The 27,850-nt window shown below is 45.8% G+C and overlaps 2 protein-coding genes across 5 annotated transcripts in view; one reads left to right on the forward strand and one right to left on the reverse strand.

Annotated features, from left to right (window-relative positions):
• Window positions 1-8,238: 8,238 nt before the first annotated feature.
• eva1ba (eva-1 homolog Ba (C. elegans)) lies at window positions 8,239-23,343 on the forward strand. Of its 3 annotated transcripts, none has more exons than XM_042108246.1 (4): window positions 8,239-8,618; window positions 18,840-18,978; window positions 21,243-21,336; window positions 21,603-23,343. In XM_042108246.1, exons 3-4 carry the CDS (start codon window positions 21,270-21,272, stop codon window positions 22,064-22,066), a joined length of 531 nt encoding a protein of 176 aa, XP_041964180.1. In that variant the 5' UTR covers window positions 8,239-8,618; window positions 18,840-18,978; window positions 21,243-21,269; the 3' UTR covers window positions 22,067-23,343. The 3 variants fall into 3 exon arrangements, with proteins under 3 accessions (XP_041964180.1, XP_041964179.1, XP_041964181.1); XM_042108245.1 differs by having other exon boundaries at window positions 8,241-8,618; window positions 18,840-18,969; window positions 21,240-21,336; XM_042108247.1 differs by having other exon boundaries at window positions 8,241-8,618; window positions 18,844-18,969; window positions 21,240-21,336.
• Window positions 23,344-23,885: 542 nt separating this feature from the next.
• sh3d21 (SH3 domain containing 21) overlaps window positions 23,886-27,850 on the reverse strand; it is a 20,217-nt gene continuing 16,252 nt past the window's right edge. For both annotated transcript variants that reach the window (XM_042108241.1, XM_042108242.1), the window contains exons 15-17: window positions 27,839-27,850; window positions 27,379-27,442; window positions 23,886-25,987 (exon numbers count right to left, since the gene is read on the reverse strand). The exon at window positions 27,839-27,850 is cut by the window's right edge and continues 194 nt beyond it. In XM_042108241.1, coding sequence (XP_041964175.1) covers window positions 25,955-25,987; window positions 27,379-27,442; window positions 27,839-27,850 — 109 coding nt within the window. In that variant the 3' untranslated portion in view covers window positions 23,886-25,954. The remainder of the gene's footprint in view (window positions 25,988-27,378; window positions 27,443-27,838) is intronic.

Here is a 27,850-nt window from a genome sequence, read left to right on the forward strand (position 1 = left end):
AAGCATCTTTCTTAAACTGCTGTTCCATGTCCCACCCCCTTTAATTATAGTATAAACAGATTAATGAGGAGAAAATTAAATTGAAACAGTGATGTATCGCTTGACCATCCACTTGGGTCCAGACCAAAGCAGAGTGTGTGCAGACTGGTATTTCTTATGATGGACCTGGGCCAGCTTCCCTGTGATGGACCTGGACCAAATTTCTTATGATGAGCCTGGACCAACATCCCTGTGATGGACCTGGACCAGCTTCACTGTGATGGACTTGGGTCAACTTCCTTATGATGGACCTTGACCAACTTCCCTGTGATGTACAGGGACAAACTTCCCTATAATGGGCCTGGAATAAACAAAGCAGACAAAAATATTTTGCAGCTTATTGTATAAAGTTTTAAACATGGCAAGTTACTCAAAAATGTAGCAAAAAAGAAAAAAAGTCTAACGACAACTGACAGATTTGTATTGCCTATTAGCAAGCTATTTTTTGTATTTTAGCTAGCTTAGCAGCTAACATTAGCATGAATTACCATGGCAACAAGATTGCTAAATGAGCTTCAAAGCTATTTTAACTAGGAGTGACATCACCATGTTGGTCCAGGATCAACATGGCAATGTTGGTCCAGGATTAACATTGTAAAAACGGTGCTGGACCAAAATTCTAAAGACTGTCCCTGACCAACATTGTAAAGACAGTCGTGGACCAACATTATAAAGACAATATTGTTATATATAAGTCGGTCCGGGACCAACATTGTAATGACGGTCCTGGACAAACATGACAATGTGGGTCCTGGACCAACATTGTCCTGGACAAACATGACAATGTGGGTCCTGGACCAACATTGTAAAGACGGTCCTGGACCAACATTGTAATGACGGTCCTGGACAAACATGACAATGTGGGTCCTGGACCAACATTGTAATGACGGTCCTGGACAAACATGACAATGTGGGTCCTGGACCAACATTGTAAAGACAGTCCTGGACCAACATTGTAAAGACGGTCCTGGAACAACATTCTAATGGCGGTCCAAGACCAACATGGCAACGTCGGTCCAGGACCATGTACAAACAAAAGCTACTGCTTTAGCCTATTACCAAGCTACATTGGTAGTCCAAAAGTGTGCTCCTTAGCCAGTGAACTAACATAACACCGGCTTGGCCCTTCACATAGTTGCATGCTGCACCTACCTATTAGCAAGCTAATTTGGTAGCATAAATGTATGTTCCCTAGCCTAGCCATAATAACAGCGGCACCAAGATTGCTAAATGAGCTTCAAAGCTACTTCAATTACTGTATCCCTTCGAAATAAGTTATTTAAAAGATGCATAGCCACTGAATTACCTATTAGGAAGCTAATGTATTACAGCAAATGTATGGTCCCTAGCCTGGCAGCTAACATTAGACAAACATGGAACCAAGTCAGCTAAAACGAAAATAAAAAAAAATCTAAGGTGCATATATTCAGATTCCACTCAGAATTATTTTATTTTACAACTATTTTACACACAAATATGCAAGGACCTACCTGTATTGAGATACAAGTTGGTGATCCACTGGTTGTTTCTGGAGGGAAATTTCAAAATGGCAATGGGAGAAGCAGAAGGCTCACATTGATGACATCACAAGGCTGTGATTGGTTAAAGAGTTGTTGGTCCAGGACCGTCATTAGAATGTTGGTCCAGGAATAACTCTTACTTGAACAAATCACGGTCACCATACATGTATATAGAATGTATACAGAAAAAATGGCTTATTCAGTCGCTCAACACCATTTCCACCTGGACCAGATGTGCACCTAATGGGAATTTACCTCACTGGGTTTTTTTTACGTTCCAATTTTGAGAATAGTTCTAGATGGTTAAAGCCTTTGTGAACAGAAAGATGAATGGGAAGTCTGAAGGTCCTATTTTCTCTCTGAGAGCCAGGCACTGGAGACGGGAGGATCCTGACACTGGGAATGGCCGACTGCTGAGCTGTGGTTAGCTTGCTGCTCTCAAGTGGAGCATGGATGTGCGTAGCGTATCACTGAGGTAGTCCACCTGTCAGTTTCCAAACAAGGCAACTGTCTTCTTCTGTCTTTGGGGGAGACACTACTAATAAAGTCTAATAAAGTAAAAGGTGCTTTTTGATCCATACTATTTGAGTGTGAGTGTGCGATTAAGTGTATTCTTTTTGAGCCCGCAGTCTAGCAGATTGTGCTTCCAGTTGGAGAGCAATACACTCTAGTGACTCTCTCTCTCTCTCTCTCTCTCTCTCTCTCTCTCTCTGTGGGGAGCTGATATGACCTTGACTGGTTCTTATCTCATTCATGACTCCAGTGCACAGTGGAGAGGAAAGTGGCATGAGGTATGCCAGGCCTCCTGTGCGGTCTGTTGATCGCCCTGTGCAGCTGTGTGGAGCTACGCTGGCTGGGCCGGGCAGGAAGGCAGGCAGGGAGGCAGGCAGGCTGGGGGAGTCAGAGAGGGAGAGTGGGGGAGGCAGCTTGGCAGTTGGGGAGCTGGTGGTGTTGAGCTGTTTATATAATCATGACCTGTCCAGAGCTCTCCCTCTATCCCCACTCTTTCCAGTTCAAACTTCGCCACCACACACACACAAACACACACACACACACACACACACACACACACACACACACACACACTCCTCCTCTTGCTTCTCAGGCTTGTTCTCAGGACTAACACTGGAGTCCTTTACAGGCTGTGGGCTGAGGACCGCAGGACGACCGCCGAGCACGGAGGGACCACTGCATCACTAACTCTGCCCACCCATGTAACACCAAACAGACCTCCACTTCTGCCCACTCTCTCTTCCATCCTCTCTCTATCTCTAACCATCCGCAGCACTCTCTACACTCTATCTCTTTATCTGTCTTTCTTCTGTCCTCTCTTTCTCTTCCTCTTTTCTGTCTCTTTTACTTACTCTCTCAATCTCTTAATCTTGCTCTCTTCCTCTCTTAGTCTCCATCATTCCTCCTTTTTCTCCCCTCACTCTCTCTCACTCAATCTTTTCATCTACACCTCACCTCTCTTTCTCTAATAATCCCTCTCTCTCTCTTACTCACTCTTTTCCTCTACACCTTACCTCTCTTTCGCTAATAATCCCTCTCTCTCACTCACTCACTCTTTTCATCTACACCTCACCTCTCTTTCTCTAATAATCCCTCTCTCTCACTCACTCACTCTTTTTCTCTACACCTTACCTCTCTTTTTCTCCTAATCTCTCTCTCTCTCTCTCTCTCTCTCTCTCTCTGTTCTGAACCATCTCTTTGGGCGTGCTGGATACCTTCCTTAGCTCTTCGTAATTCCACTCTGACTAAACACACCCTTCGGTGAAAGAGCATGAGAGGACATGACAGAGCAGAGTAGAGGAGAGCAGAGCAGAGCTGTCCGTTTGAGGTTTCTCCGTGCTCATGGCCAACCTTGGCGTGCTGCACTCAAAGGTGGGTTTGTTTGGATTGCTCAGCGACTGGAAGAAAGACAAAGTTGGAAAACCTGTTTTGCCTCCAGACTGAGCTTTTGATTTTCATAAACTGCCCATGCAGAAAGAGAAGGTCTTAATATGGAAAAGCACCCATAGTGCCACGTCACCTCTGCAGAAAGTCTGTGATTGTAGAGACTGATACCTCTCTTCGTAGCACAGAACAAAAGGTCTAAAAACCATGATTTGACTCAGATCCAATCTGAGCGTCCACAATCCGGGCAGAATTTAGCCAAATTACCATCTTGATCCAATAATCTTGGCCCAGGTTGTTGGTTTGAAAAGGGTGTGAGGGATCAGTCTCTGGCATTCTGCAGTATGTGTGTGTGTGTGTGTGTGTGTGTGTGTGTGTGTGTGTGTGTGTGTGTGTGTGTGTGTGTGTGTGTGTGTCTGTGTCTGTGTCTCCTCCGGTTCCATGGCGTGTATGTTTATAAGGGTGTGTGTGTGTGTGTGTGTGTGTTCATAAGGGTGTGTGTGTGCATGTGCATGTGTGTCCTTCAGCTCCATGGCGTGTGTGGGTACAGCTGGATGTGGGGGTGGATGTCATACCTGCAGACTGACACGCAGAGCCGTAGGCCCAGGATTAGGGTGAGGGAGGACTTAATGGCAGCCTGAGAGGTGCCAAGTTCTTTTCCTGGCAAGCCAGTGTGTTTATGTGCAACCAAAGAAACTTAGAACATATTGCAGTTTCTCCTCGCCCCAACACACAGTGACACACACACACGTTTTCCGTACGTGTCACTTCTGCTTGGCATTTTTTGAGTGCTGGAGAAGTTGAGTTGAGGCATGAGGTCTGTAAGTGCATGTCCGTTTAGGCTAGAAGTGTCTCTTGTGCATGGCACACTCACCGATCTCATTGCCCTTTCCGCCTCAGAGTCCACCCAAGGTGTCCATCTCCGGGTGCACAGACAGAGCTGACCTGTGTGGACTGAAGCGGTGTCCTGCTGTGGTTTTAGCATACATATGCTGCGAGGTCTGAAGTGGTGGTCGAGGTATGCCAGATGTAATTATCCTGCTCAATTATCCGATTAGAGAGCTGGCCTGAAAAATCTCCACAGCTCCTGAGGAAACATTCCAAATAAACATGCCTGTGGGGCTCATGTATGCTATAAAGTTATAAGAGTATGATCTACTCTTTGCTCTTGTTGGACTTTTGATGACGCTATTTTTGATGATGATAATTATGTATATATGTATATATTTGATAAGAATTGTGTATATATTGTATATTGTATATCTTTGCGGACGTGTTCTATATCTTTGTCTGTTATTTGTTGATTGTATTTAACTGTTTATGGGAATATTGGATATTGGCATTTAAAATGGACCTTACAAACAACTGGTCATGTGACTAGAAGGTAATTAAAGACACACCTAAGAGCTCAGACCATACCTGAGCGAACCTGAGGACGCTGTATGCGAAACGCGTTGTTCGCTCTGAATAAAATCAAGTAAACGTCAAAACAGTGTGCGGTAGAACTATCTCCATTTTTGCAAATTAAGTATGTTCCTGCAATCTACCTGCACCTAACCAGGCTGTGCGTGGATCTTGGTATCATTTGGAGTTTGATCATGTGTGTTTGTAAGTGTGTGTGTGTGTGTGTGTGTGAGAGAGAGTGATGGAGTCTGTGTGTGTTTGTTCTGTATTCATGACTCATCTTGTGGAAATAAATGAATAACCCTGGAATTACTGTTATGTTTATATTCCAGGGAAGTCTTTTTTATTTGCAAAAAATCAGCAGCATTGTTCTGCCTCAGGCATGCAGCACATTTAATGAATGTCTATGGGGAACTCAACCCCTCACTTTCTCTTTCCTGTCTGCAACTAAACAATCAATTAAAAAGCCATGTGAAGCATAAACCTGCCCCCTGAATGCAGAGATGTGTTTGAATTCTGCTATTAAGATTTGAAATGTATGTACATTTAAATACGCTTGATGTGAAGAACATGTTGAATGGAAATTGAATGAATTAAATTGAACATAGAAGTTAATTTCTCATTCATGTGGTGCAGAGGAGCAACTATAAACAATGCTACATCTCACAGTAATCAATGTTAAAAGTTTATAACACATGACCCATAAGTGTGATGGAAAGGGTTAAGTGTGGTTAACAGGAGGTGGCCCCTGCTTAACACCTTCCTCTGTTTGAAGCTGCGGTCTTACCACCTGCACAGCCCCCCCCCCCCCCCCCCCCCCCCCCACACACACACACACACCTCCCTCACCTTCCCATCAGTGATCCTCCAGAGCATGCACTGTCATGTAGGCAAAGTAACCTTTGCCTGGACTGTTCACTTCACGCTGCCTTCTGAATGGGTGGATTTACACTCAAACAGACAGCAAGTAAGTCACCCATGGAAAGAAAAGAAATGTTCGAATTAAGCCTCCAGATGAGGTGTTTCAGATATTGAATAGTTTAACCTTTCACTGAGGCTCCCTGACTGCCAGAGAGTCCTCATGTACTGCTGAGGTGCTGTGTCAGTCTAAGAGGGGGCATCGGGTTTACGCGGGACAGGCCCAGATTTGTTGCCTCTGCCGGGGCCCTGGAGCTGCGCTCCTGTCCAGCCTCGCTTTCACGCCAAGCTCTCCTGCTCTCTGGCCCTGGTTTTGAAGCCCCCTCTGCCTCAGCGCTGGCCAGTAAATCAAACCCTGGGACAGGTGGACATCTGCCAGACGTGAGGTGATCCAAGCCTCCAGCACCGCCAGGGCTGGGGGAGAGAGCTGAGCCAGCACCGGCGCCAGAGCTGGAGCTCTCTCTCCCCCAAATACCTCCTCAGGGTCTCCACCACCAGCTCCACCACATCTGTCTTCTCCTTCTTCTTCTTCTTCTTCTTCTTCTTCTTCTTCTGTCCCGAGCTCACTCTCGCCTTCTCAACTCTCCCTTAGTACTGCTGGGGAAGATTCCATCCATCCATCCTCTCTTCCTTTCCAGGTCTTTTCATTAGGGACAAGGGGAGAGGAAAGCTCAGGGTAGAAATGAAATGTTGGAGAGGAGAGGAGAGGGGGTGTAGAGGATGTTTGAGTTGGAACGTGTGGTCTTCAGAATAGGACATACATGACATGAGGCTGTGTCGAATCAGAGTCTGCCTGTCCAGCGGTGTCAATAAAGCAGATTGTTGCCCAAATGTTGCAGGATGCTGGAGGAGGTGAAAGAAAGTGGTGCAACAGACCAGAGTAAAATATTCTTTGGCTAAAAACAGGCAATACTATGACCTCAGATGGCCTAAAAACAATTGAAATCTTAGACATACTTTTGAAAGGACCAATTTTTTTAATTTTCATGTTTACATAGAATTTCATAGAGTCCATGTTACCCAATTCTGTTGTTGCAGATTCTGTTCCCTTCCACACACATTTTTGTATTTTAACCAGAACCCACAGCCTTAGTGATTATGTCTTGTATATCAGCTAAGGTTAAACAAATCTGTGGAAAATGATTCATACAACAATAAATGTGTGCATTACATAATGCAGTCGTAGATGCTGTGCATACATACACACGTGTACCCATGAAGTGTGTATTTCAAGTTTGGCTATTTTCCCATGAACTGAGTTCACATCCAAGTTCCCATGGCTGGGAGCTGGCCTTGATGGGAGAAGGGTAGCCCAGCCACAGCGTATGGATCCCATCAGAAACGCCCTGGGATTATGGCTGGTGGCCTCTGCTGATTTACAACCAGCTCTACCTCTCTCTCTCTCTCTCTTTCTCTCTCTTTTTCTCTCTTTCTCTCTCTGTCTCTCTCTCATTCTCTCTCTCTCTTTCGTTCTCTGTCTGTCTGTCTCTCGCTTTCTCGCTTTCTCTGTCTGTTTCTCTCTTTCTATATTTCTCTCATTCTCTCTCTCTCTCTCATTCTCTGTCTTTTTCTTGTTCTCTTTCTCTCTCTCTCTGCAGTCAGCTGGGCGTCCTCTGGAGGCCCTGCGCTCTACGCACTCGCTCGTGAAGTGTCTCGGGTTGCAGTGGCTGACCCCTGTAAGTTGCTGGCGCACTCAGACAGATAAGAGGCAGGCTCAGGCTTGGTCAGGTCCTGCAGTCCCAGTAGCGCTTGCAGGTTTGCAGGTTTTGCAGTTTGCTGCAGACCAGCAGAGTCGAGGGTCTCCACGAGTGATCTCATCTGTCATAAAGATAAAACAAGCTGTTTTGTGTCTCGCAGAGTTGTCAGCAGTACTTTTGATAATTAACATCTGGTCTGTCTTTGCATTTAGAGTGTGACTACTTCATCTCCTTCCTTTTTTTCTGACAGAGTCATGTGTTTTTTGTTTGTAAAATACAACAAATACGTAATTATCCAGCTGTATGGCAGGGTGACAACGATCTTCTCGCAATTAGAGTGTCCTCAAACCCAGCAAGTTGCCTCCAAATTGTCATGAGTTGCTTCCAAATTGTCAGTCGGGTTGTTTGGTTTCATGCTCCTCCGTCCAAATAGACTGAAAGTTTTGAAGTGACAGAGGAGGTTTATTTCCTTTTAAAATCATCAAAGTGGCTGTGGAATGCCTACAGCCCTGTCTGTCAGTCATGACTTGTTCCATGTAACGTGCTCTCTCATGTTTTATTTAGTGTGGAAAATTTTAGTTAATTTGTCTCAGGCTGCCTCTCGCTCCCGCCTGTTGCCTTAACAACAAGGGGAGCCCCCCTCCCCCCAACCCCTGTCTTTCCTTTGCTCCCTCCCTTTTCTCCAAAACCCTGCCCATTTTTCGCAGTTCCTTTTCTTTCTCCCTCTCTCTCTCTCTCTCTCTCTCTCTCTCTCTCTCTCTCTCTTTGGGAGGGATTGTATGACAGCTTTTCCTGCTGTTTGCCGAGCGGAGTGGGGACGAAGAAAACTCTGTTACTCCACAGCGGAGGGAGGAAGTCGCCACCTCTTCCCCTGACTCTGTCAACGTGCGTGTATGTGAGCGTGTGTGTTTGCCTGCCCGTGTGAGTGTGTGTGTGTGAGTGAGTGTGTGCATGTGTGCGTACGAGTGAGCCGCCCACATACAAGCTGATCAACAGCAGAGTGAGAGACCAGGACTCGTCCTGCATGCATTGGACACCTGGACATTGGATTTTGTTGTGGTGGCTGCTGGAACCAACAACTCAGTTATCACACTTTTAACTATGAGTCTGGACTCTTCTGGGACTCTTTGAAGTACTGTTTTGGGTGAGTGATATTATATCTATTTCTACTGAGAAATGTGCATGTATGTTTTATCTTGTTTAATTACTTACAGATAAAGGATGCAATTCTACAGAATGTATTTCCTATGCTCTCCATTTGTCAGACAAGGTAAATGGATTTGTTGGAATGACTGATTGGTTTGTTGAAAAATAAAGTTCTAGTGAAGTTCTAGTGAAAAACTTGTGAAACTTGATTTAGAGTTGTATTAGAAGCTGTTCAGATATACAATAGTGCCACCTCATTGTTATTTTTCAAAACATAATGAACAGGGCGGGGGGCTTATTAATTCATTACATGTGCAGTATCTTGGGAGTGTGCACATTTCACTCCCTGCAGAAGCAAAACTGTGGACGTGTGTGTGTGTGTGTGTGTGTGTGTGTGTGTGTGTTATGGTGAAAGGGCATGAGGACTCCCCAACCAGATTGGAGACACAGTCTACACAGTCAGTCTTTCCACAATGCTATATCTCACTCTATGCTGAGCAGAACTGCAGAGAGCAATCAGTGGTTTAGGAGAGATGCACCCCCCCCCCCCCCCCCACACACACACACACCCTGTGTTCGTGCGAATACTGTACCATTTTACTATCGCCCGCACCAGCCAGAGGAAGAGGAAAGACAGCCCCACTGCGTTTGTCTGTATTTGTCTGTGCAGCTGGTTCACTGCCTGATCTCAGTATCACACACATTCACACACTCATGCACACACACACACACACATACAGTACACACACACACACACACACACACACACACACACACACACACACACACACACACACACACACACATACAGTACACACACACACATACACACACACACACACACACACACACACACACACACAGCTGGTCCACTGGCGGGCCTCAGAGCTGAGAAATGGCTTGACACTCCGCCACAGTCCAAGCAAACATCCTGATATGCTCTGTGTTTCTCTAAGCTGCGTCGAGAGAGTCAACAGGGGTAACGCACAGGGGGCTGTGGGGCTGGGGGATACAGTGTCACGCTTCAGCAGGACTTCAGACCCCATTTTCAACAGACACATAAAGGCTCTGTGGTGTTCAGTGCCAAGTTTGCCTATTCAGACCCACAATTACTGCCCCGTCTCTCTCTTCCTCTCTCTCTCACTCTCTCTCTTCCTCTCTCTCTCACTCTCTCTCTTCCTCTCTCTCCCCCCCCCCCCCTCTCCTCCTCTCCCGGTCTCTGAGTGAATGACATGGATCCTCCAAAGTCTGCATGGACTCACCACTGATTACTGGCTCTAAGTGAGAGGCTGTTTGTTTTGCTTCGACTCACCGGCTGGCTGATGGATGACAGGTCGTGAAAGGCATGTTATGGAGGTTAGGGAATGTGTGTGAGTGTGTGTGTGTGTGTGTGTGTGTGTGTGTGTGTGTGTGTGTGTGTGTGTGTGTGTGTGTGTGTCTGTGTCTGTGTCTGTGTGTTTGTCTGTCTGTCTGGCTGTGTGTGTGTGTGTGTGTGTGTGTGTGTGTCTGTGTATTTGTGTATTTGTGTGTGTGTCTGTGTGTGTGTGTGTGTGTGTGTGTGTGTGTGTGTGTGTGTGCACACTAGTGAGGAGATTCCACCATCACAGCTTTGTCATGCCATGCTCCAGTCACAGCCCAGCCATTTCCTATCTCCCTTGATCTGTAAACCCAAACACCCTGGCCTCCTTCCCCTGCCCCCCACACACACACCCCCATCCTCCCACCGCACCAGCACCTTCTGCCCCCACACCCCCATCTTCCCACCGCACCAGCACCTTCTGCCCCCACACCCCCACCCTCCCACCGCACCAGCACCTTCTGCCCCCACACACACACCCACACCCTCCCACCGCACCAGCACCTTCTGCCCCCACACCCACACCCTCCCACCTTCTGCCCCCACACCCACACCCTCCCACCTTCTGCCCCCACACACACACCCCCATCCTCCCACTGCACCAGCACCTTCTGCCCCCACACACACACCCCCATCTTCCCACCGCACCAGCATCTTTTGCCTTATCCGGATCTTTCTGCTAAGTGCACTTTTATCCTTGAGAACTCTGCACCTCTCCTCTATCTACCCCTCTACCTGCCCCCCCCATCCCCACCCCCTTATCTCTATTGTGAGTGCCACTGGCTGACATGCCCTCTGGATTCGGAGAGGTCAGGGGTCAATCCTTTGCGTTCTATGCTTGTCTAAACTCCCGCGCGGGACGTGTAGGAGACACGGGGCTGCCGGCCGGGAAGTGGTGAGATCCTGTGTAATCGCTGTCAGGGGGGAGGGGAGGGAGCAGGGTGCGGGCGAGAGGATGGGGAGGTGATTCAGCCGAGGTCCTGACAGACTGATGGACAGCTACAGACAGCTCGGTGAGCAGACGTGCTCCGGGCGGTCTGAGCCGGGGTTGAGGAGGCGGTGTGGTCACGGTGGGGAGGGTGCAGCAGATGTGCCAGTGTGTGTTGCTCTTCTCCTCCTCCTCCTCCACTTCCTCCTCCTCCTCCTCCTCCACTTCCTCCTCCTCCTCCTCCTCCTCCTCCTCTTCGTCCCGTGTGCTGGCAGGCTTATCTGACAGTGATTGATGAGGCGAACGCTGCGCCCTCTTCACAGCAGACACCCCTTTTTGCCTCAGGTCGTGTTTTACAAGACAAAGCCGAATCGTGATGGAGTGATGGGACTCAACCCCCTCATCCCCCACTCCCCAACCAAACACACGCACACACACACACACACACACACACACACACACACACACACACACACACACACACACACACACACACACACACAAACACACACACACACACACACACACACACCACACACACACACACACAGACTCAGACTCACACTCAGAGCAGAGCCACAGACCACTTCACAGGGGACTAACTTCAAAACAAGCTATCAGACTTGACATTTCTCTGAGTTATTTCTCCAGGCAGAGAGGAGAGATTCTGGAGAAACACATTAGAATCTACCGCCTCAGTGGAACAACTGAGTGACCCTAGCGATCATAACTGCAATTGCCTGTTTCATCATCCAAAGTCTTTAAACATTGGTTTCGAGGATAGAGCACACTGCGTCATTGTCTTTTATTTTCCACGGTTGCTACTGCGAATTTTCAATGGCAATTTGTACTTACTCATATCACACTATTAACAATAAACACGGTCTCAGTGTATGTATGCAGAGCTACTTATCAAAAAAGCCTGAGGCTGCAGCACATGAGAATCCAATTCTAGTCATCTCTCTGCACTGGTCTCTTCTAAGCAAAGCCAGGACATGTGTTGCTTCTCCTGGCCGGCTTTCAGTGAGCATCACAGCACACAACTGTGGACAATCCCAGCCTTTAAAGGGCAAAGTGGGTAGGACAGGGTTAATGCCTCCCAGCCACCCATATTAAGGGGTAGCGAGTTAATGTAGTGCAATGTGTGTGTGTGTGTGTGTGTGTGTGTGTGTGTGTGTGTGGCAGAGACAGAGAGAGAGAGAGAGAGAGAGAGAGAGAGAATATGTATGTGTGTGTGAAGGAAAGTGTGTGTGTATGTTAAGGGGTAGTGGGCAGTATTTGTGTGTGTGTGTGTGTGTGTGTGTGTGTGTGTGTGTGTGTGTTTGTGAGAGAGAGAAAGGGGTAGGGATAGGGGTGGGTAGAACATGTGTTTTGTGTCATACAGTAATCACAAATACTGTGTAATGAATCCAGCATGTATGGTTGTGTGTGTGTGTGTGTGTGGGGGGTGTTCTGGGCATGTTAGTACCCGTCGGCTCAGATTGATTCGTAGATGAGATCACACATTATTTCTGGGCATCGAGGTTTTGGGATCACCTGGGGGTTAGTGGACTTTAAAAAAAACATATACAGAGGGGATTCAGCATAGCCCATGCAGGGTCTTACCCATTTGCTCTCTTCTGCATCGCCTGGAAAAAGGGAACCAAAGGGAACCATGTTTGGCTCCACTGCGCTGGAAAAAAGGAACCAAAGGGAACCATGTTTGGCTCCACTGTGCTGGAAAAAAGGAACCAAAGGGAACCATGTTTGGCTCCACTGTGCTGGAAAAAGGGAACCAAAGGGAACCATGTTGGCGCTGGAAAAAAGGGAACCAAAGGGAACCATGTTTGGCTCCACTGTGCTGGAAAGCAGAGGCTGCTGAAAAGCTTATTGTAATTCAGACAGCAGAGAATCTTTCCTGCTCTGGGAGGACACTGCTGACTGGATCTGGCTACAAGTCAGAGCTTGAGGAGGCTCACGGGGATGCGTTTGGATCTGGTCAGGCTGGATTACCTGACGTTTCAAAACTCTGCAGTCAGCATACAAAAAGCATGGCCTCACACTCACACACACACACGCACATGTCCCTGATGCTAAGCTGTGGATGGAGACATGAGACAGAGTAAGGGCAGGTTCACAGAGCTGGCAAGGCTCCACGGTAAACCACTGACATGTTAACGAGCAAAGGCATGTTCCAGTCTTACTGATCTAAATGTTTATTTCATTGTTTATTTAGATAGAGACAGTGCATATTGATGGACATCAGTACAAGTACACAATGTAAATATGCTAGAGTTAGCACCATAGCTAGTTTTCATCTATTGTCCCTAGGCAGATACATAAAAGAAACATAAAAACAAGTAACAAACAACACCCTCATAGTTTGAGAGGCAAGACAAAACACTAGCAACAACAGTCAAGACAAAGTACAAGAGAACAAGTGATTGTCACAAATAGTGAAATGTGTGAGACAGTTTAAAAGTGAGTGCAGCTTTGGTTTTCTAAAAGGCAAAATTTTAATTTGTGATCTGTCTCTACAGTAGTCCAAACTAATAACTTTTACGGAGTGTCTATTTACACCCCTGGTACGAATAGCCTTGGCTAGGCGTCCTAGGCGGGCAGGGCAGCAGGAGAGGGGCCGATGTGACGATTAGCCATGTGTTTTCTCCCTCTGGATTTACAAAGCAAAGTGCTGGGCTCGTCTGCTCACTGTCTCCTCTCAACAACACATCTGGGATCTGTTAAATGCCCAGAACCCCCCAAAAAACCCAATCCCCCCCGAAACCACTTACATTAGGATCTCCAGTGAGTATCATATACATAGATGCATGAACATACACTTTCTCAGCAATCATCAACACACACACACACACACACACACACACACTTACATACACACACACACACTCACATACACACACACATATGCAAAAATGTGTGCACTCACACATGCATGTTTGCACAAATGCACACGGACACATAGAGTTTTGTGTGTTTTGAAATAGAAAGGTTATCCGTATAGCAGCATAATATTTATTCTTCCAAGGTGTGCATGACATAGCAGGTTCTACCCACCATATTCTTCCAAGGTGTGCATAGCAGGTTCTACCCACCTTATTGTTTTGAGGTGTGCATGACAGCAGGTTCTACCCACTATGCATTGGTCAACAGGCATTGGTTAAGTCCATGCATGGCAACAGGCACTGGTAAAGTCCATGCATGGCAACGCTCCTATATGGACTGGCAAAGCTCAGGATCTGCAAGTGCGGCTCTCTGGGAGTGACCAGAGGAATCATCAGCCTAAACTTGCGTCCTTGTGACTGTGACCCATGTGTGTGTGAGAGAGTGTGTGAACCTGTGTGAAACACAGAGAGGGTCTTCAACAAGGCATTTCCTGCTTCAAGTTTGGCGGTAAACTTCCAAGCCTCTCCGTCAGCCATCTCTCACCTACGACCAAACCCTGACCCTGAACTAATTTTAGCAGCAGAGGTGCCGTAGGAACCAGAGTTTTTTTTTTTTTTTTTCCGGCATGGGTGCTATGAGATTAGTTTTCAATTCTGAGTACGAAGTCTCAGTGTCCCCCCCAGCTGGCAACCATCTTCTGGGGTCGGCTCTGCGGAGCGCGAGGGGTCAGCGGGGCTGATGGCAACCACATGTGTGACCACGCTCCAAGAGCGTTAAGCCCCCCGACGCAGGCAGGAAACCAGGGCTGGAGCAACGACGCCGACGCACAAAGCGCGGTCCCCGAGATCTCCCATCACACACAACGAGGGAGAGAGACAAGGAGAGAGTGAGATAAATAGATTCATGGGGAGAGGGAGAGAGACAGAGACATGGAGAGAGAGAGAGACAGATACATAGAGAGAGGCATGTAGAGAGACAAGGGGAAAGGGAGAGAGAGACCGAAAGGGGGTAGAGACAAGGAGAGAGAGTGAAAGAAATCAGAGAGAGAGAGATACAGAGACAGGGACAGAGAGAGAAAGACACAGAGAGAGAAAATAAAGTGTAGACCCTCTTTTCTAAATTGTTCCAACAATCTTCAAGGCCTTGGAGAGCCCCATGGCCAACTGATACTGCAAATGCCTTCACCAGATGATGCTCTTCTAAGCTGTTCTCCAGACTCCCTCCAAAGTGCCTGGATGTGGCCAGAGATGTGTACTGGTTTATCGGCTGGAAAGTTACCCTCACCACCTCGGTGGTTTGGGACTATGGCCCCATAGAGAGAGTTTTGTTAGGCTGTCTCCCTGCCCAGTTTCATCAATCACTCCCGATGTGCTGATTGGCACCTGGCATGGCAGCCTTTTACCATCTGTATGTGTGAATGTGTGTGTGAGTAGGTAAACTGAGAGGCATAAGTCTCTACGGCTCTTTAGAGAAAAGCACAATAAAATACACTCTATTTACCATTTACCATCCATCTTGGGGTTAGCAGTCAGGTGACGTTGGCCAGTGTTGATGCAATGAGAAATCATCAGGGATTTCAACTTGGTGTCAGTGTTGTCAGGTCAGCATTTTGGAATGTGTGATGAAATAAATAGAGACAGCAAAGCTAGCCAGTTGTAACAGATTCCCTGTTTCTACACAGATACACTTTGGTTGGATAAATATCCAGTATTCCGTGATACTGATTTGAAAACAAGCAGACTTTCAAAATGTATTATGTGGTTTGGACTCGCTGAAAAAATGCAAAGCATTGTTGACAGCTTAGGTCAACTTCTGGCCCACGTTCAGTCTTTCAGACACTCCATAATGGATTTATCAGAACAAGTGTTCTGAGGCATTGTTGTGACCATTACATGCTTTCAGATTCCAAGTTATTTCCTGAAGTCCGTCTAGTGACCAAGCTGCTCAATGTTCTGTATTCTTTCTGTCTTTCGCACCATGGATGCCACAACACCGCTGCTTTGCCCGGCAATGTGGGAACATTTATGGGCAAAAACAGTGTAATGTAATCAAATCTAAATTTAAATGTTATTTTATACATTCTCAAGCCTCGTGCTAGGTTAACCACAAGTCCTCTGGTTTCTCCAGGCATTCCTGTGGCCACTGCAACATTACCATTACCTATCAAAAATATCCCCTGCTTTTGCTGGCATCAGCGAGCACCATCATGACAGAGGACATGAATCTGGCTACCCCCCCTCCCCTCCCCACACACACACTCACTTCAAGGCCCAATTACTGCCTCTTTCTCTGCCCGGATTCCTCCTATCCAGTCTGATTACATCTCGTAATGCTTTGTGAGAGGAACGCTGCGGTGAACGGTCTGAGTGAAAGATTTGTTTCTGGCGAGTGAGACTTCTGCATCAGAGAGAGAGGAGCTTCCATTCCTCTCACCCCATGGGATGAACAGGGGCCATCTGTGGACATCAGACTCAGCCTCCCTATCACTCGGCAGGGGGAAAAAAAACAAATTTGTTTAGACAAGTTTATGTCCCTAAATGAAGCACACAACTTAATCAAGCGTTCCTGTTGAGTACAGGAAGTAGGCTAGGCGGTGAGGCTGCTCAGAAGAATGAGCAGTTGTGGTGTCCCTGGACTGACTCAGACATGGGTGTTGCATCAGGATAGGAGCGAGATAGCGCTGCATGGGAGATAGGGGAAGACCCAAGGGGAAGGAAGTTCTATTGTAGTCCTCTTTGCATGGACAAAAATACCCCACAAAAGAAGATAATGGGTGCGTTACCTTTTCAGAGATCATCCATGTGTCCCACCCAAAACTGTCCTCAATGTGCAGCCTGTTACAGTGGAATTCCCAAGGCTCTCTGGCTCTACTGTTTCATGGGACTTGTGTGGCTTCAATATGAGCTATGCTTTCCCCCTGGGTGGTGTTGCTAGATATCAGGTTGACACTGTGCAAGATTTGGGTGTCTCATCTTTAAGCAGGACATGTCATACCAACAAAAGCACTTTATTGAGACACTATGATGAAAACAGTGTCTCCAGCTCCCATGTTAAAAAAGAGCATCTTAAGTTTTCACTGCTAGACATTTTTTGCCATAATTGTTTGTCAAGGTGCCTGTGAACATGTTTGGGATAAAAACCGATGATGTCATGGGAGGAAAATGGCTGAACTGAGACCTTTGCGTGGGGTGGGGGAATCGAGGGGTGTCTGGAAATCATTTCCTTCCCAGGGCCAAAACAAAACAACACAAAACAACGCGGCAGGTTAATGAGTGTTTAGATAGACCTTAAACGAGCCTCCGGTTGCCATTACCTTGCATGTGCAGATGCCCAAGCTCTGACAAGACTAATGGGTCTGCTTGGCAGTGGAAAAAGGACACAAAACAACCTGGTAACCAGTAATTATCCCAGACACGTTATGTCCTGGGTATCTATTTTTTTCCCCTTAAGAAACTCTTTTCATAAGAAAGTCTGTAACTTTTGAGTTATTATGCTTTACTAAAGAAAAACACCAATAAAGTATTTTTAAATAATTCACCATTGTTTAAACATTTTGAGTGTTTATTGTTTTCCTAGTCCTTTGCTAACAGGCAGTTTAAGGACAGTAAGGCAGAAAGGTGGATTTGGATGAAATGGATTCAGATGAAAGAGAGAGAGAGAGAGAGCTCTCCTACACTGCGGAATCCCTTGTGTTGACCTTGTCTGTTTAGACATAAGCCACAGTAATTAAAAAGGAAGGAAGCCAAGAAGGAGGAGGAGGAGGACAGACTTTAGATCCTGCTGGCAGCCCCCCCCCCCCCCAAAACAAGACCATCATCACCCCTCTCATCTCTCTCTCTCTCTCTCTCTCCCCCCCTTTTCCTTTTGTTCCCTTCTCTCTTCCCTTCCTCTCCCTCCACTCCCTTTTTCTTTTCACTTTCTTTTACCCTCAAATCTCTCCTCTCTCCTTTTTCCACTCGCTTCAACTCTTTCTCTGGGGTGTCGTGTGTTGAGGCGCTGTAGCGCCGCTGCCATGGTGACCGTGCCGTGCTTGTGTTGCACCACTTCCGCCGGGGGAGATTGGTGAGATGGGAATCAGCTCTGGGATGCCGGCGACGGCCGCCTTAGCACAGGGGCTCAGCTAAACCAACCTCAGCTGCCAGCTGTTGTTTTTTCCAAGTCCGTGCAGCTCCAGCAGAACTCACAGCTCGGCACTTTTCAGGGGTCCATTCTTTCTTTTTCTCTCACTCACTCTCTCTCTCTCTCTCCCTCTCTCTCTCCACCTGGCTTTTTCCTGTCTGCCTGGGAGAGCTCTTTCTCTCTCAAATTCAAATTCAAATTCAAAACGCTTTATTGGCATGACAATTCGTGAAGAAAGTGTTGCCAAAGCATACAATGTCTAGAACTCATCAAGACTAAATAACAGTCATAAAACAAAATTTGTGAATACATATATATATAAAAAAACATACACATACACACATCTCTTTCTCTCTCTCTCTCTCTCTCTCTATGTCTCTCTTGTCTGGTCAAAATGGAGACTGGGCCATGCTCACTCACCGTTTGTTTTGAAAAAGTGGTTTTTCTTGGCTAAATATTTTTTGCATTAATGTACGTGAGAAGCTGCACTGTGCTGAGGCCGTAGAATCCAACCCACTCTGGGATAAACAGATGGATATATAGAAATCATGATCCAGTCTGTTTTCCAGCATCTGATCTCCTTCGATGAAGAACTCTATAGGAACATTAAAGCAAACCCTCTTCTCACCCCAGTCCTCTGTTGTGTTCTCAGCCACAACCTTGCTAAGGATCAGACCTGTCACACATGCAGTATATCAGGAACTTTGCTTGAATGCATCAGATTTACAGATTTACAAAGCGGGCATATTGACTTGAGCACACGTTCTGGTTGCCATGGTTCAGAGATTTGTTTGCATTGCAGATGCCTCAGTGAGCACTCACCTAATGCATTCTGACATCTCTTTTTCTCTCTCTCTCTATGTCTGCCTGTGTGTGTGTCTGTCTGTGTCTGTGTTTGAATGAATGTGTGTGTACTCTTGTCGTTTGGATAGCCAGATGAAGAAGTTTGCATAAGGGAGGAATCACAACTCACTTCTTTGAGAGGCCGGCGGACTCGTGGCTTAACAGTGCCATTTCCCTGCACTATGGACTAACCCCAACATCGTCCTGCTGAACCATCTGGTGAGAGATTTATAGTGGCTGTAATAACCGGCAGCAGATTTGCCTTTGTTGAATTTACAAACATTTCACTTCTTCTGGCATGGTAGCACTCTTGGTTTATGGTCCAGTTGTTAATCATTTAAATTTATGTGTATAATCTGAATAAACAAAGACATCTTTGTTTTCTAAATATTACCCAGTGTTCCATTATTCTTGGTGGCATTTTGTCTTGGACTGACTAACAGTTTATCAGTTGTGTGTGGCATGCTCATGTGAGTGAGTGAGTGAGCAAAAACGTTCTAACTAGGAGTTGTCCCTGCTCAGTTTCATCTGGCCTTAACTAACTCTGACAGCGAAAGTTAAATGGAGTTAAATGTGGTGTGTCCATGGCATCACGCAGTGCCGTCCACTGAGAGTGGACTCCCGCACGGACGCCATCACGTGCCACCTGTCCCCGGGTCTCAGTTTCCCACGTGGCCCGTGGTGATGTCATGGAGTTGGCGGGACAATAGAGCCTGACGAGAGAAAAGCAGGAGTCAGCAGGAAGAGAGAGATGAAGTGGGACTGAGTGGGGATGGCAGGGGGTAGGGGGGGTGGGGTGATACACAGGAAGTCCAGTAAGAGCCAGCAGGACTGTATGACCCGGGGGCTGGCTGTTCTTTCCACACCGTCTCCCTCCCTCGCTTCTCAGATTGGAAACAGCTTTTCACTCGAGGGACAGGCACAGAGAGAGAGAGAGAGAGAGAAGTGGAAGAGAGGCCAGTAGGAAAAGAAAAGAGAAAACGGAAAGAGGAAAAGGCCAAAGAAGAGGAGGGACGTTCCCGCGTGTGTTTTACCCAGCATGCATCCATGGCAGCGGATGTGAGCCGACGCCTCTCCTCTCAGTCAGGACATGGTGGGGACAACACAATGGGAGCAAACAAAACCAAACTAAACCAGCAGGATGTGTTTGTGTACAGTCCCATCTCCCAGGGATTAGGATGACACATACTCAGCCTCCCCGTCGCTAGCCGGTCACCATGATGCTGGCCTCAAATAAGTTTCACCGGTCTAGCTGTGGTCTGAGGAAGGGACTCTCCCTTGGACTGGCTTTACATATTGACAGAACTGGGTGTAGTCAAAGTCCTTTTAGACAAGTCCCTCCACTCGGAGGCCATATTGTAACGCTTTTTGGGCACTCATCGGGCATCCTATTCGGCAGAAATGCGCATGCGCAAGGCTTCACGACACCAATCTTGCTCCAGCGGCAAGTTCACAACACATGATTAGCACGATGTCTTCACAACACACCATATGATTGGCTCAATGTATTCACACCACATGATTGGCTCAATGTATTCACATGTTGACGTTTTGCCAAGGAAGGGGTGGGATACGTGTAGACAACGGCCATATTGGCGTTACAAACTAGCCCCATGCATTTCTATGGAGGATTTTTTGAGTGCTGTGTCTCCTCATTAAAAAGTCTCTGGTGTAGTTCAGTATTCAGTCTAAGATGATTTTATCCGACCCTATCAACACAACATGTCTTCCAATATTTCTCTCCAGATTTTCCAGAATACAGTTCTTTTGAGCTTTTTTGAGATAATCACAGTCTATTGTCTAGATATTTAGTTTGGAGTCATCCTCAGCTAGCCACTGAGCTGGCAGATCCAAACTCACATCTTGCCAGAGCAGGATACAATCACACTCACAGAGTTCACAAACCAAACAAGCAGCTTGGCTCTAAACAGCCCTTACATCTGGAGACTTTGTTGAGCAAACACACCTCTTTGGTCACGGGGTGCCGTAACCTCTGACCCCTGAAAGCCAAGGGGCCTAGTCGAACCTTGGAGGGATCGTGAACATGAGTTGGCCAGGATGTGCTCCCTGCCCACACGGCGCAGCTCCGGGGAACATACAGTGGGTCTTTTGTCCCACTGGTGAGAGCCCCCCCTGAACCAAACTCCCCCACAGACATGTGGTGAGGTGCCGGCAGCAAGGGTGGGACTCAGGGTGGGAGGGGAGAACATGTTTGTGTGGCGTGTTTGCGGCCTCTCGTAAAGAGTGTGAACGTCATCATTTGGAGGGCGTGTGTCTGTGTGCGAGGAAGAGAGGAGGTGCCGTGCAGGGCACTGAGGGAAAGCACAGACAGAGAAAAGAGAAAGATAGAGAGAGAGAGAGGGAAAAAAGAAAGAGAGAGAGAGAGAGTAAAGCATTCAGAGCCATATTTGTAGCCCGATGGGAGACTGCCATCTGAGTCAGTGGGTCCAGAGTGCCATGTTTGAAAACATGTCGATCTGTTTTCACAGGTGTGACCTCCCTCCCTCTGACTAGCCAAGATGGACGCCAAGAGGACAGAGATGGCACTGCTGAGCAACAGCATCGCTGCCTACGCTCACATCAAAAGTATGTCAACGGCGAGTATTGCTTAAGGCCTCGAGCTCCAGACACATCTGTTTGCATTCCTGTTACCCTCTACTAGCTGTTGTTTGTAAATGCAGATTACAACACCATAATTAAAAATGCCCTCTTGAACATTATAACAGTCAAAAATGTGTTATTGAGAAAAGAATCAAATGAATGAATGAATGAATGAATGGATATTGTCATTACTGAGGTTAAAGCACATTGAAATTCATGGCATTTGTCTTTTATGTCTCTTCTGTGTGCAGACAATCCGGAGAGCTTTGGTCTGTATTTCGTGATCGGCGTTTGCTTTGGCCTGGTGCTGACTCTCTGCCTGCTGGTCGTGCGCATCTCCTGCAAGCCGCGCACCAAGACCCCGTCGCCCACACCCGAGAAGAAGCAGCTGAAGGACTTCAGCGAGGACGAGGAGGACGACGACAGCGAGGAGGAGGAGGAGGAGGAGGAAGAGGAGGACGAGGGGGAGGAAGAGGCAGTGGAGAGGGATGTGGAGATGGCCCTGCCACTGCCCACCACCGAGATCCCGGCCAGCAACCACACCAGCCACTCGGACGGCACGCTGAGCGTGAACGTCTTCACGTCGGCAGAGGAACTGGAACGTGCCCAACGGTTGGAGGAGCGGGAGAGGATCATTCGGGAGATCTGGAGGAACGGCCAGCCCGACATCCTGGGCACCGGGACTGGCACCATCGGGCGAGTGCACTACTACTAACGTGCCCACGTGGTGCTAAGGGACAACTCTGAAAGAAACGGGCAATGCCAGGTGCTAAGCGACTTCTGGAGGGAAGAACAAACTGTGCTGTTACCAGAGAAACTCGTCTTGAGAGATGCTGGTTAAATGTCTCACTCGCTGGGGGCTTTTATTTTGAAATGGTGTGTCAACACAGAGACCCAACGCTCTCTTGGGTACTTCTTGGTGCTTTGTGACATCAGAATGTGATCTTATCTCTTTCCATACCAGAGGGTGACAATGCTGTGGGACTACACGGGGACATTTCTGAACAGTCCTCCTAATCATCATGCTTATGTCAATCTCTGGATGTAGACCAAAACACTTGTAGTCTATATGTATAGATCCACAGTGTCATGAACTAACATTACATCACTTTTACCAAGATGGATGATTATACCTGTACTGACAAACAATTTGTTTCAACTATGTTTTGAAAATCAGGTTCAACAATATTGATGACACTCCTTGAAATTAGCAACCTTATTGTAGTCTGTGTACTGTGTCAAACTTCAGGCTTTTCATTCATTTGGAGCAAAGCTCTCAGAGTTCAATTTGGACTAAAACATAATGCGAAGAGGAGGGGTACTTCAGTCTTTTTAAAAGTTGTGTGGACCAATATGGTAGTCATGTGGAATTCAGGGGTCAATCGACATCTAATCACATGATTTGATCTGATAGTGTCTTATAGTCAAATTATCACTGTATACATTGATACATTAATACCGGGAATGATATATTTGCACAAATCTTGTTGTATGTGTCGTTAAAGAGGGGCTAAATCCCAAAACATTTTATTACATTAACACAATATCACAGTCACATTCCCATGATAATATTCAGGAGTGCAAAACACAGTTGGTCTTTCATAAGTCCTCATTTATGCACTCATGATGTAATGTACAAACATGAGCGATTATTTCCACAGATATGTCTTAAAGGTCAGAAAAAATGCTCTTGTTTTAGATTTGTGTTGATTTGAAGAGATTTACTGACTTTCTTGGGGTCGTGGCTGCAGTCTGTGGTCTGCTCTGAGAGGTCAGAGTGAAAATAAAGCCTGTGTCACTCCCTCTGGTCAGGGAGTATTGAGATAGGAGGCCTCTGCCCTCCCGGCCCCCTTTCCCACTGCCGAGCTGAAAATAGAAATCCGAGACTTGAAGCGGAAATGGCCACATTGTCTGGAGTCTATGTCAGGGACCATTCAAAACCAAGGGGGGGGGGATGAATTGCATTAAAACAATAAACGAATGAATCCGTCCCCTGGTGTCATCTCCTCTTTATGTCCTGTCTGTGTGCAGTTCTGACCGCTAGACTACAGGCACTGAATTGTCCTCCTAATCAAATGCAGGACGGGCTAGCCGTCACAAGAGTGTCTGGCTCGTGTCTGTGTGTTTTAACAGTTTTATGCAGCATCTCTCAGAGGTCTTCAGGCATGCGTGATCTCCTCTCTTGTGAGAATGACTTCACTAACACATGAGTGCATTTTGCACCATTGCTGGAGCATCCTGCCTGCCTCTAACGATTAGCAGATGCTGGTGAGATGCACTACTCTGGGAATTCCAGGCGTATCTGAGATGTTTATAATCAGGCCTGCGTCTTACGAGCACAACTGTGAACACAATGAGATCCACAGCACACACACACACACACATGACCATGTGTTTGGTGTTATTAGAGGAACACGGACATGTGGCTTTGCCTCCTCTCTCTCATCTCTCTCTACTTCTTTATTTCCAGAGAAAGAGATGTGCCTGAGGTTCTCTCTCATTCTCCAGTTCGAGCGGTTCATTGTGGTCAGGTGTAAAATTCCAAAAGTTTATTTAAAGAACAAAAGAGAGCTGGCACTGAAACAAAGGTAAAGACTGAAAATACAAAATATTAGCCCAACACAGGACCGTGGCTGCAAGCCTAGCTCTCGCTTCTCCTTCCTCAGTCTCTCTCGGGTTTTCCGTCGACCTGACACCTTTGTGTTGTACTGCCAGTCTCCCTGTGTGTGTGTGTGTGTGTGTGTGTGTGTTTGGACAGGACGACTCCAGGAACAGTCCAGGTTATTCACACAGCCTACTGATTGAAACCTGAAAATGCTTGAAAGAATTTCCTATGGTCTCTCAGAGAGCCAAAGCTCCCTGCATTATTAATCTAGTCTGGACCACATTCCATACCAAACATGGCAAAAAACATCAAAGGCTGTATTAGTCAAATACTGAATACATTTGGTCCAGCATGCTGAGTAATAAACAACCTATACAGTTATGTATTAATCCCAGGTAAGCCTGTCGTCTTTGTACATCAAAAGAAAGATACACAAACAAGTCACACACATCACATTTTTGCTCTATTTTACACATCTGACCAGCATCAGTACTGAACTGACACTAATTCAATTAAACAAACACTCCACTGCAGCCTTAAACGTCTAACTACAGCCACTATGCACATTAATACTTTCAAAAATAGCCTCTTCTGGAACTGAATTCAGAAGCGATGGGGAGTTAATGCAGCACAGCTGTGGGCCACATGTGTTCCTCATCCCCAGCACTGTGAGGGGCCCACGCCAGAAACGTGTCACCAGGTCCCAGGAAGAGACATGCCAAATATTTACATTGCTGCCATTGTTGTAGTGAGTCACAGTACGAGAGTCACTTTAGGTTTAAAAACTGGAAGTTGCTCATTTGGTTTTGGAATATTTATGTTGTAATGGTTTTGTAATGTTTTCTTTAATCAATTCAGTTCCGGGTAATTTATTTCACGTTTACTGTTTGGCTGGTCCAGGTTTTTAGTGGATTCGTTTTTAATCTCCATTATTGAATTAAATTAAATGTATCTACATGTTCAAACTGAAACAGACAATTAAAGTGAAAAAGGCTTTAGCATTTTTGAATGTATGACTTAAGCTCGGAATTGAGAGGGCATAGGTGTGTGTAAGCAATATATGTCATTACTACAAAATATATGTCATTACATTACAAAAAGCAATAAATCAATTTCCTCAATGTACATCTTTCAGCATTTTAAAAGTCAGCTATTAGATACTCCATAAGGAGACTATGCTGTCACTGAATTATTGATGGATAACAGTCACCCTCTGCTGACGAAATGGAGTATTGCAAAAGTAAAACAAGTCCTAAAAGTGATACACAACAAATGAAATAAGGCACATTTCTATTCAAATTTACATTTTTTTTTTTAATACATAGTCCTACATGCTATACAGAGGGCTTGTGGCCGTAGGCCTGTATACGCAAAGTATCTGGGGATTAAAAACAATCAACTCACCTGACTGCCCTTTGTGGCCATATCACTCTGTGATAAAACCTCTGGTCTTTGTCAAAAGGTTATGAAAATATTTGATCTACCAGACCTCGTAAAGAACTCAAACAGTGCAACAAAAGATTCATTCACAAAAGACACAATAGACCCAAGATAGAAAGTATAAAACGTTCCCACAGAGCACTGGTATATAACAACAGTAGACATTAAAAGCAAACACCACAAAACATCCTCACCCTGTACTAATCTGTAAATATATTTGATCTATATTGTACAATACTGTTACACTTACAGTCCTCTGGGAAGTAAGATGGTGCCTGCTTCTCAGTAGCCATACCATGTGGGTGTGCAACACATGTTTGTGTGTGTGTGGGTGTGCAACACATGTTTGTGTGTGTGTGTGTGTCTGTGTATATACAGGGACTCTTGAGAACTGTCAGGTTCCTGTGTATGTGTGTGTGTGTTTGTGTGTGTGTGTGTGTGTGTGTGTGTGTGTGTGTGTGTGTGTGTGTGTGTGGAATTTCTCAGATGCAGGAGATCATAGATCAGTGTAACTTTTGTCCAGTGTGTCTGAGTGACAAGCTATACTTCCTGGTCCTTCTAGTGGCGACTCCTCAGAGCCTGTACCTCTTCCTGTAACCAGAGAAGAAATATTTCAATATTTAAAAGAACAATAAAAAGTAAGGGTCTCAGACCGGATCACTGTGGAAAGTAGAAGCTGAAGATATGTGATTAGCCACTGACACCACAAAACATCTGTTTGTAAGATAGGATCTGACCAACTAAGTGCAGATCCTGTGATTTCCACCCACCGACTCAGTCTGTCAATTACACTAGTGTGGTTCACACTTTACAGTGTCAAAGGGTCAAGTAAAATTAAACTGGACATCCCAGCATCTGCACCATTGACTGTATAGAATATATATAATGTATATCTGCAGTCAATGATCTGCACTCAACAATAGTCATTCCAGACTCTAAGAGGAGCAGCTGAAGTAATATGCTACCTGAAACCAGGCCGAAATGTCATTTGCTCAACAACACCTCAAGTGGCTACTTAGCAAAAGCTTTCTCGAAGAACTCTAAATTGAAGTCTGGAGAAAGGCCTGCAACTGTGGGGTTGACAACCCTTTTATTCGCACACATTAGGCCCATTAGGCCCACGCACACATTTATTCAAAACACATTAGTTTTCCTTATAGGGCTGGTGGGTAGGTTTCCTTTGTTTTATCTGAGATTACTGTAGGCTTGGTTAGCTCTTTTGAGCCATCTATTTTTAACATCTAGGACAACATAATTTTCCAGATATTTGGGATGGTTCTGATAATCTTTGGTTCTGAGTGTATACTGTACATTCATTTCCACTGTCTCCCAATCAATTCTACTGTTAGATAGTCCCACCCACAATGCACTTGAATGATTCAACACAGCCTGATACAACATCCACAGGCAAACCAGAGTAAAGGGGCAGCTGAGAGTATCATGAGAGTTTTTACAGTGACATCTTTGCAGACTATTACTCGTATCAAAAATGAAACAATAAGAGAATGTTTAAATAAATTAGTTAATTAATGAAGGGACTTATTTTACGATAATGACCAGAGTTCTATACATTATCCCGCTTATACACGGCTACTTGCCAAAACGAAAAAATAAACTCCACATGATTTGACTCTTTACATGTATTTGTTAACGTTTTGTCATGGCTTTTGCCGAGTAACAAATAGTTCGCAACACACGCTGAACTTGAATCAAACATTCTTTAGAACACAGCTGATCAACCGTCTGTTTTCATTTTTGAATGAAGTTCCATTGCAAGAAGTGACCGGACTACTTGTGGAGTGATATGAAAGACGTGAATCAGAGGCACAAAACCCATTTTCTTTGACAGCGGTCTGTAATACTTAGCAACGGTCTGTTATACAAAATGATCAGACCTCCGAACGTTCAGGCCCATTCAAGTGAAAGGAACATTCTGCAGCATTATGAAGAGCTGTGTAATAATGTTTGATAAATGAACTCACCTCTAATTGTGTTAGCTTGTTCCTCTCCTCTCTCAGTTCATCTTTCAGTTCTTTAATGTCATTTCTTTAAAGTAGAGCATAATGAAATATACATTATCAGCATAAATAATATATAGTATATCTGGCTATTCTACTCTATGTGAGTGTGTGTGTACAGTATGTGTGTGTGCATGTGTGCATGTGTACATGTACAAATTAGTGTATGTGTGTGTGTGTGTGTGTGTGTGTGTGTGTGTGTGTGTGTGTGTGTGTGTGACATGACTGTGTGTATAAAGTGCACGCACAAGTGTGTGTACACACTCACAAATAGTTAACATATTTATTATAGGTCTGTACTGTATTGATGTCCACATTGCTGAGTTACTGGGCATCATATTATAAATGTGAGTTACAGCCATTTACATATAAGGTTACTAACATGAAGCTGTCAGCATAGGTGATAAAGTTAGCTGTGACTCACTCATGACGAGTC

The sequence above is a fragment of the Alosa sapidissima genome, chromosome 10 (assembly GCF_018492685.1).
Source record: "Alosa sapidissima isolate fAloSap1 chromosome 10, fAloSap1.pri, whole genome shotgun sequence".
NCBI lineage: Eukaryota > Metazoa > Chordata > Actinopteri > Clupeiformes > Clupeidae > Alosa > Alosa sapidissima.

Bases quoted from the DNA above. Each gene is read 5' to 3' on its own strand.
- eva1ba (XM_042108246.1), top strand. From the start codon at position 21,270: ATGGACGCCAAGAGGACAGAGATGGCACTGCTGAGCAACAGCATCGCT. The intron at 21,337-21,602 runs GTATGTCAACGG...TTCTGTGTGCAG, and splicing joins TGCCTACGCTCACATCAAAA to ACAATCCGGAGAGCTTTGGT.